The sequence below is a fragment of the Condylura cristata genome, unplaced genomic scaffold (assembly GCF_000260355.1).
Source record: "Condylura cristata isolate star-nosed mole 26May11 unplaced genomic scaffold, ConCri1.0 scaffold00033, whole genome shotgun sequence".
In the NCBI taxonomy this organism is placed as follows: Eukaryota; Metazoa; Chordata; class Mammalia; order Eulipotyphla; family Talpidae; genus Condylura; species Condylura cristata.
Genome location: NW_004567134.1, coordinates 1,905,731 through 1,915,903, shown reverse-complemented (window position 1 = coordinate 1,915,903; position 10,173 = coordinate 1,905,731). Strand labels below are relative to the sequence as shown.

The 10,173-nt window shown below is 43.8% G+C and overlaps 1 protein-coding gene across 1 annotated transcript in view; it reads right to left on the bottom strand.

Annotated features, from left to right (window-relative positions):
- The window catches only part of SLC4A7 (solute carrier family 4, sodium bicarbonate cotransporter, member 7), a 188,767-nt gene that overhangs the window by 178,298 nt on the left and 296 nt on the right, over positions 1-10,173 (bottom strand). The window contains exons 2-3 of the mRNA XM_012732071.1: positions 9,744-9,921; positions 8,976-9,026 (exon numbers count right to left, since the gene is read on the bottom strand). Coding sequence (XP_012587525.1) covers positions 8,976-9,026; positions 9,744-9,921 — 229 coding nt within the window. The remainder of the gene's footprint in view (positions 1-8,975; positions 9,027-9,743; positions 9,922-10,173) is intronic.

The window sequence follows — 10,173 nt, the reverse complement described above, 5'->3', positions numbered from 1 at the left end:
TCCTACCAGGTAATAATCCCAAGTAGCTGGGCTCCCCTCACCTCCTACCAGGTAATAATCCCAAAGGGTCCACCAACTTCGCCATTATGTTTTATTGGGAATGGCCAAGGCAAAACGTTCCAGGGTGCTGGGAAGCCCTCAGGGAATTGCACAAAATAGCAGTTGACTCTAATTATGGTACAATAATCTAGAAAGAATGGCTTCCACAATTCACTATGTCAAGTGTGCCATTACAAACACAACCTTACTTCTCACAGCTGGTGCCACTTGGTGGCCAGAAACTGAGTTTGGCACCAAGGGGCAAGGAGGGACCCAGGCAGGGGAGCACTCCCAAGTGGCAAAAGGAAGACTAGGCTTTAGCACATCAGTCTCGCACCCCACCCCTCACCCCCAACTCTTACCTCTTCAGCCAGGCCTTTCAGGCACCAAAGGTAATTTTTAAGTTCTAATTAGCTGATAGCACCTTGTATCTAAAGCTGTATTCCCCTAAAGTCAAAGTTTATCTAAGGATTAACAAATGTAATTCTTAAAGCCCGGAAGCTTTTCATTTAGTTTTAAAAGCAGTTTCCTGAGGGCAAGGAAAGGAAGATTTTGCTTCTCCCCCAAGGTGGCGGGTCCCTCAGCAATTCAACGGGTGCAACAATTAGTTTTGCTATAGCTTAATCTCATTTCAAAAACTCCACCCACAGTCATTAATCCTCAGTATTGCCTAAATCAGCAGTCAGGTACAAAGGTTTTCCCAAACTAGATTGGAAACCATCATAGATACAGACTTCATGTGGGCTTAAATGTAGTTCAAGGGTTATGAAGGAGAGAAATTTCTTAAATGAAGCATCTCAGAAATTAAAACTTAGGGCGGGGAAAGGTGGGGGCCTCCCTGGGGTTAAAGCACAGCACCACAAAGCTACTTGCAACACCTTCACAAGTTTGATGCCCAGCCCCAGAGGTGACCCACATGGCGCAACAGACCTCTCCTGACCCGCCCGCTGCTCCCCTCAGCAGTGTACTTCGTAGATCTGCCTGTTCTGCTCCCCACTCTGTCTCTGGTGAATCCTCTCACCCCCAGCACCTCTGGCCTGTACCCCAGTTCTGTATGCATAAATAAATACATCTTTAAAAAAGAAAAGAAAATTATGGTGGAACAAAGGTGTTATTTAATGGAGTTTGAACTCCAATGTCTTGAAGATACCCCTACATCCTGGCAATTGTTCTTTTAGCTTCCTTTACCTTTTCATCCTGCGTTTTCCTTGATAAAGAAGCAGTAAGTATTCTAAGTATTTTTGAGTTTACAGTGTCCTCTCAGGTATGGTTCATGCTTTGTCTGACATTCTCTCTGGAGATAATAGACTATAAATAGAATATCTCTACAAAATATGTGGAGAATCTCCATTGGATGCTGCAAGACAAGGAGGAAATTAATTTAGAAGAGCAGTGAATAATGTTGAAACTTAAAGCAAAATGCCCCCAATTCATATAACCACCTGGTCTCTTGCTTGTTTTCTGTTAAACAGCTTCAAAGTATAAGGCCCTTAATTCATTTGGTCAAGGAGTGAGAGCATGAGGGTCTACATTTTTGGCATAATTCCCTTTTCCTTGATGTTTCTGCTGATTTCCAGCAGGAATGGGTAAGGGGCTTCTTTGAGGGAACTGGGGAAGGAGGGGAGGGGGGAGGATACCAGAGCTGGTGGTTAGCAACTGGATCTAAAGAGTAAAAGGAGCTGATCTAAAAAAGGCAGTAGCTATTTCCAGAATGTGAGGAGAGAGAGAGAGAGAGAGAGAGCGCGCGAGAGACAGGGAGGCCCTCTTGGCTTTGATCAGTTAAGAAAATGCAGGGCCGCTGAGAACAAGAACAGTACAGGGACTAATCCTGCCTAACCACCCTCACTGTTCTCCCCCTCCCCTCCACCTCCAGACCAAGAATTTATTTTTCCTCTCCCAGCAGGCCAATGCAAACTGTATCATGTCTGAGTGAGTCAGAAGAAACTGGATTCTGAGGCCTTTCAAAGGACTCTGGGTGCTTTGGTGGTGGGGGCGGTGTGGTGACTTACATCTGAGGAGGTGTGAGCCTAACTCACACACTGTGTTATAAACTAGTGTCATCTCAATAATGGGAGGGGGGGGGAGTGAGTTATCCATTATTTAAAACAGAACAAAAAAATCATGTTCAGGTTAAAGGCTGAATCTTCCAGAAGCTACATGTGTCAGAAGTTCCAACCAAATCACTCAAAATTATTAGGAGCCTTACAGAAAACAGGGTTACCTTTCTAACTTTTCCCACAGAACACCTTCAAGGCACAATTCCAAACTTCTTTGCTATATCACCCAGCACCTTGCTGCCTGACCAATGTCACACATCAGATTTCCCTGGTTCTAAAGGTCACTACTTTCATTTCTGCCCTGCAGGCCCCTCCACCCGGCCCCTCGGGAGGTGGTGATGTGCTGACTTCTGGGTTTTCCCATAGACACTGATTGAGCAGGTGTGCTGTGCGAGACCTGGGCTGAGTAGAACATCCTACTTTGCCCAGCAAGATCTGGCTGATAATTGAGGGCTGCAAGCCAATGTGCAACAGTGCTGGGTGCCTGGATTCCTCATTTGACTTCTTATGGTCAAACCAGATACAGAAAAGAGGGAAAGTCAACACTCAGGCTATCTTTGAGCACAACCAAACGCCTCCCATTGATCTGATGAGTAAACAAGTCCAGAGTGATTACATGAATGAGTGAGTCAATTTCACAAAACTGTTGACAGTACCAGGACAACCCCAGACTTCCTGACCTCTTGATCAGAGGTGGATTTTCTTTATAAGACATTCAGATAGGCATTAGTGAACTGTGTGCCTCTGTTCAGTTAGCTGTTCCAGACCCCCCAAATTCTCACTCATGTTCCTTCATCTAACTATTGCCTACTCACCCATCAAAATTCAGCTCAAGTGGCACCTCCTTAGGTTCTCTGACCCCTAACAAGAGATAGGGGATCTGCTAGGTGGCCCCTGTGCTCCTGACATTCACAGTACTCATAGCAATGCACTGGAACCCCCCTGCCAACCTGTGAACTTTCAAGGTCAAAGATTGTAATTCCATTGACTTATATTAAAAACAAAACCCAATAAATGTGTGAGATATGCTGGTGGCTCCTGCCTGGTGAACGACAATACGAATAACATGATCCTCAGCACAATACACATCCCCAAGTTTGCAGAAATGATAGACTCTACTTTGTGGACCCAGTGGAATCTTACAGTCTACATGACAGCAGTAACAACATATTATTTAAAAATAAACTAGAGCACACAAGTGTATTACCAAAGTCCTAGTGTTTTAAAACTTCATTTCCAAACAAGGAAGGAGAAGCCCATCAAAAGGCTAAAATCACAACCCCATCAAAAAACGGGCAGTAGAGCTAAAAAGACACTTCTCCAAAAAGGAAATGCAGATGGCCAACAGGCATATGAAAAAATGTTCAACATCACTCGTAATAAGGGAGATGCAAATTAAAACCACAATGAGATACCACCTCACCCCAGTGAGAATGGCACATCTTCAAACAACTAGCAACAACAAATGTTGGCGAGGATGTGGAGAAAAAGGAACTCTCTTGCACTGCTGGTGGGAATGCAAACTAGTACAACCACTATGGAAAACTGTTTGGAGGTTCCTCAAACTGCTAAACATGGAGCTTCCCTACGACCCAGCAATCCCACTCCTAGGTATCTACCCAAAAGACATAAAAACACTGATTGAAAAAGATACCTGCACCCCCATGTTTATTGCTGCTTTATTTACAATTGGAAAAACATGGAAGCAGCCCAGATGCCCAAAAGTAGATGACTGGATTAAAAAGATGTGGTACATATATACAATGGAATATTACTCAGCAACCAAAAAAGAGAAACACATGTCTTTTGCAGCAACTTGGGTGGAGCTGGAAAAGATCATGCTTAGTGAGATAAGCCAGAAAGAGAAAGAAAAATACCGGATGGTTTCACTCATAGCAGGAGTAAAATGGAGCAGGTGAGAAAATAATAAGAATAATGAACAACCATATACCAGAGACATTTTGTGGGGGTGGAGTGGGGAATGGGATCAAAAACGGGAGGGTGGGGGGAGGGAAGTGCACGGGATTATGGTGATGGCACACGGGTGACTTGGTGATGGGAAACCCGCGGGGATTACAATTGAGATGGAAAAAAAAATGTACAAAGTGATGTAAAAATAAACTGTTATAAAATTAAAAAAAAAGGCTAAAATCATCTACCAGTTGAGTAGCGAGACCTGGATTTCCAGGACCTTATTAGGAATTCATGCTCCTGTCATTAAATTTGCTGCCCTACTGCCTCTTAGACAAGAAAGACTTTATCAGTACAGTCTTCACAGTCCCTTTGAAAGGGAACAGTACTGTGGGTCTCCATAGTCCTGTACCCAATGTCCTATTATCTTCGCTGGCCAAGGTTAAAGTACAAACAACAGTTAAGACTTCTTAGGTACTTATCACTGGAACCATCTGTTTTAGAGGCAGAAATGGGCCCGAAGACTTCTAGGACTTGAGACTTGTGAGTCATGCTGTACCCATTAAAGCTCTATCAGGTGATGGATGGGAAAGAGAGGCGACTTCCTGGCTTAGATTAAGGAAATTACTGGCCTCTTGCTGCCCTCTGCTTCTTCATTGGTAGCAGAGGTTATGTGGGTCAAGCAACTGGAAAAGAAATGTCTAGATTAAACTTTGTGAAAAATAGATTGTTGTTAATATGTATCAACCTGTACCTATATAATAGTTAATATTAATGGCTAACTATTACTTACTACTAGGATTTATTTCTAGATATTACTCCATCTAGAGGTGGAGTATAAGGCTTGGAAAGGAGGGTATGAGCAGCTCTAGGCAAGAGATATACTTTCTGCTATGGAGAACTTCTTAGGAGGCCAAGAAATATCAGTCATGGCCACCAGCTACAATGGCATCTCTGAGCTTCTCTGGAAAGCTCACTCCCTGGTTCTAGAGATAGACTACTTTGAATCACAGACTGGGAGGAAAGAGCCTTCAAGACCAGAAGGTGAGGGAGAAGAAGCCTTATTGAGTCTCAGCCAGAGTCTGAAATGGAAAGAGTGAGACAGTCCTCAAACCTTCCTAAACTACTGATCTTGATGAAAAGAGGGTGTCTGGTGTATACTTTCTTAGAGAATCTGGGTGGCTATCCTAAACTGCTAAGAGGTTTAGAATTTATATTTATAGTGTATGAAGTTCCAAAATACAATGTCTTATTTCATTCACCAGTAAAAGGTGATAAAAACCTAACTCGTGGTAATAACTCTTAACTATATGTGGAAACTGGGAAGTAAATAGAAAAAAATTCTACACATTATGTTCAAACACAAGGTTTGTTAAACTTTTACTCAGAGTTTAAGTAAGGCTAAATGATTCATTATGTGATTTTCTAGCCCCAAACAATAGCAGCACAGAATTTAAAAAGAGAATGTTAGTATTATTAGAGTTAGGCATACTACCATAGGAAAAAAGGGAGCAATGACAAATTTTCTCCCCCCAAAATCAACCCAATAACACATTGAGACAGCAATGTGTGGTTATCCAATGACCAACACAACGCTACAGCCCTTGAATGGGGTGAAACCAGGTTATGTGGGTTCTAAAGTGTATTTAATTTAAGGGATTTTCTTTCTTGAAGATTACAAATACATAGTACATATGATAAGCAATTAGATATGAAAGGAATGTTTATTTTCAATAGGAAATACAACATACACCCAAATGATAACAGTTCTAGAGAGTGAGATCCAACTTTCTCCTGAGATTTCTTAGCAATTATTCAGAAGTGTTTGCATAAAAATAATCCTTATTGTTAACTTGCTTCCCTCCCCACCTAGAACATACTCAGATGGCCAGCTAACGCCAGCATTCACAGGCCTGTTAGCTTCCCAGTAAAACGGCCTCTACCAAAGAGAACATGAGTTATCCTGTTCCTCAAAGGGTATCTCCAAGTCCCACAGAAAAGGTGAAATCATATGTAGTTGACCTTGCTGAGAAAGACCGGGAAGTGTACATTTAACATTTTCCTTTAAAAGTATAGGAACCTGTCCTCCCTGGTGGCGCGGGTTAAAGGACTGCACTGAGAAGCTTAAGCCACTTCCACAGGAGTTCGATCCCCGTCTGCCCCAGAGGAGATCCACATGGCGAGGCAGACCTCTCCTGACCCGCCCGCTGCTCCCCACAGCAGGGTACTTTGTCGATCTGCCTGTTCTGCTCCCCACTCTGTCTCTGGCGAATCCTCTCACCAGACGGGCCTGTGACCTGTACCCCAGTTCTGTCTGAACAAATAAATAAAAATCCAAAGACCACATTCTCAGACAGGCACAGAGGTGAAAAAAAATTTTTTTTTTTGCTTTTAAAGGGAATTAAAAGGGATTAAAAATTATCATATAAAAAACTGTCAGTTGTTATAGTTCTGAGAATTGTAGCACAGGGATAGAGTCATGTAACCACCCCCAAAACAAGGGTACATGACAGATCTATCACCCCCAAGTCTCCCTCATCCAAAAGTATATATGTTTAAAACAATATTAAAAGGAATAATTTCCTTAGTTGTCATATTCACTACTGTGAAATACTTACTTTACCTCAAATGATGGTTCAAAGAGGACCCCTCTTCCTGGCCTGTAGACCCTAAATCTGGAGATGGTGGACTGGAGATGGTGAGGGGCAGGAAGAATTAGGAGGAACCTTTTGAATCAGAAAGGACTGGAGCTTTAAATGAGTAACACTGTTGTTTTAAAGCCCAAAATGGTTATTTTACAAATGAGAACAGTAAAAGACAGTATTGTAAATTGTGTCAATCCAGCGGAGTCTACTGAAATAATGGGGAAAATACGTCATGATAGAGATTCTTCATACAGCAGCTGTACCTATCCTTCTTGCCACAAAAACAATAAACAAAAACATCACAGCTTCAAAAAAAGCCCCAAAAGGGGACTCTATAAAAGGCACAGCTGTAAAAGAGAATAGTAACAAGACTTGCTGACTGAGGAAAATATTATTTGGACCATAAAGATGTGTCCATATGATATACATTGTCCTTTAGTAGCAAACAGCAAAACCCAATGAGCTGTGATTCATGAAGAAAAATAAACTTTGCTCAGGTCAAAGGTCTCAGAATATCACCAGGCTCTTGCTTATTGTAAAATAGGTTCCTCACAGCTTATTTTTTTTTTAAACCGGAAATGCAAAGACATTGTCCACGTGGCTCTAGTGAAAGGCGCAGTAAACAGTCCTGACAGAACAATGACAGGAACTGATCCTTTGCAGTCCTCTAACCAAGGACTGAATACAACACACCTGTGAATGGTTTCTGGTTCAACAGTACTTTCCCCACAAAGAAGCTCTGAAGTACCAATCAAGATTCCTCTCTAATCCCTGAAGCTCCCTATCCCCCCACTTCCCTTTCCTCCCACTCCCATCCCCAACTCCCCACTATCACCCCCATCCCCCCCATAAAAATGGGAGACCCAGGGCCTATTCCTTCTCTTTTAAGAACCCTTTAAAACGATGACTTGGATTCATTCCTCCCCTCTTCTGCTACCACAAATCTTAGGGAAAGAAAATCCCTCCAGGAAAGCAAATTAAAAAAAAAAAATTCATAATAGCAGCGTGAGATGAGGAGGCAAAAGGGTACAGGGGTACAGCACAAACTGTAATGGAGAAGCGCTGAGTGTTTCTCCACTGCCTCCCACCAGCCATGGCCAGGCTGGGAGCCCAGGCCTGAAGAGAAGGAGCAGCACACGCTGCCATGGTGTTTGGTGGGGGTTACCATGGGAACCTGCCTCTTGGCTCCAATGCTGCGCATCCTTCTGTAGTCACATCCTTATGTTTTCCAGGCCTGGAGGGGAAGTAGAGAAATATTACAAAGAAGGTAGAACAGGGTGGGGTGGGGAGCTGTCAGTCATGATGAAGCAAACAGACTGCTAGAGATCGGGAAAGTCATTTCCCACTGCATTGGAGGCCTCAAGAAAGAAGCAGAAAGTGTATGGGCTTTAGATAATAGATTTTACTCTATGTCCAACAACAAATTTATTTATTCATTCATTCACTTGTTCATTCTTACATTAGGCTAATTTTATGGGCACCCAGCTATACTCCAAAGCACTACACCAGTCGCTATAAATATAAGGGGAAATAAGACACAATCCTCACTCTGTGGGGGCCCAGAACACACACACACACAGGCACAAACACACAGTGTTACTGGTATGAAAAACGATATGTGTACATACAACTGCCATGGAAATGACAAACTGGAGGCAATTATTTCTTAGGATTGGTCTTAGAGTTGAGTTCAATGGAGCTAGTCTTGTGAGTTGTGTTAAAAGGTTAAAACTTGGCCCTCCCTGGTGGCGCAGTGGGTTAAAGCACAGCACTGAGAATCTGAAGCCACTTCCGCATGAGTTCGATTCCCGCCCGCCTCCTGCCCCGGAGTGGCAGACCTCTCCTGACCCGCCCGCTGCTCCCCTCAGCAGTGTACTTCGTCGATCTGCCTGTTCTGCTCCCCACTCTGTCTCTGGTGAAGCCTCTTCACCGCCCCTGAGCCTCTGACCTGTACCCCAGTTCTGTATGCACAGGTGAATAAATCTTTAAAAAAAAAAAAAAAAAGGTTAAAACTTGTATGGGCTCCTGAAGAAGCTTGCAGAATACTGTCTAGCAAGGCACAGCACACACGTCACACGTGTGCTATGTATGCATGCCCCATGTGATATGCTCCAAAACTACCAAGAATAAAAGCACTTACAGATGACCAGCTACTGCTCTCTGTGCCTCATTTAATCCTCACAGTGACTTTAGAGAGGAGGTAAAGCGATGTCATTTACAGATAAAGAAACTGAGGCGCCCTAAGGTGAAAGTGCTTGCCCAAGGTCACTGGTGTTGTCATTGGGAGGCAGACCCAGGCCTGTTCCAAAGCCTCTGCTCTTACCCGCAACATCATGCTCTTCCCATTGCTCAGAAAGGCCATGTCAAAGGATAGCTAGGGAGAGTGGAGAAGCAAGAGCTGAAGCTACCAGGAAGCAAGGTGCGGGGGTTGGATTAGAATGTCTTTTTTTCTAAAGATTTGTTTATTTATGCATATAAGAACTGGGGTACAGGCCAGAGGTGCAGAGGGTGAGACTGCTGAGGGGAGCAGTGGGCAGGTCAGGAGACGTCTGCTGTGCCATGTGGGTCACCTCCCTGGCCAGGAGTTGAACTCACACTGCAGTGGCCGTGGATCGCTTTGTAGTGCTGTGTATTAACCTGCTGCACCACGTGGATTAGAATATCTTTAAACACCATTTGAAAAAGCTTGGTCATGAGACACCGTCATGGCTTTTTATGCTGAAAAGGGGCATAATGAGAACTGGTTACAATGGCGATTCTGAAATCATGTGTAGCGAGGTAGAATGGAGGAGAAACAGATGGAATGTTTCAGTGGTGGGGAGGAAGAGAGAGTGAGGCCATTTCAAAGTTGTCCTCCCTTGGAAGCAGGGAAATAAGGGGCCCGATAAAGTAGTTCATTTTGGAGGTACCAGCAGAGGAGCGGGAAATGGTACAGAAGAGAGAGCAGCCGATAAAGAGCGCCTTTACAGAGCCAGACACCACAGCGGGCAAACAGAGCTCAGTCATGTGGGCAGCACAGTCGAAGGCGCACACGTCAGTGCCAGCGCCGAGATGTATGAAGAGTGGGCAGTCGCGCTATTTAAACACCAACTCTGTCAGTGGGTTGAAAGCTGCTTTGGGGAAATGCTAATTTTCTGGCATCAGAATAGCAATAGTTCCTGTAGCTTGGGGAACGGGAGTCGGGCACAGAGTTCAGCTGGGATCTCGGGCACACTGACCACGAGGTACCTGTGGACTGGCTGCGGTCCCAGGCTACCATCCGGCCAAAGCTGAAAGGGAATTGAGGGTGAACAACGAGATATCATTTCTCTGAGAGAACTTTCCCGGTGAGTTTCGTTTGATTTCTCACGAGGACATAACAAGTCTTTCCTTTCTCCATCCAAAACTATGCTCTCAGTGATGGGAAACTGATGCTTTGTTCAATTTTATTTCTCGGGCAAGTTCCAGAATGTTTCACTACACAGAATGGGTAGCTTCTGTAGAAGATAAAATATGTCAATTGAAGTTGAAAGCTTGAAATT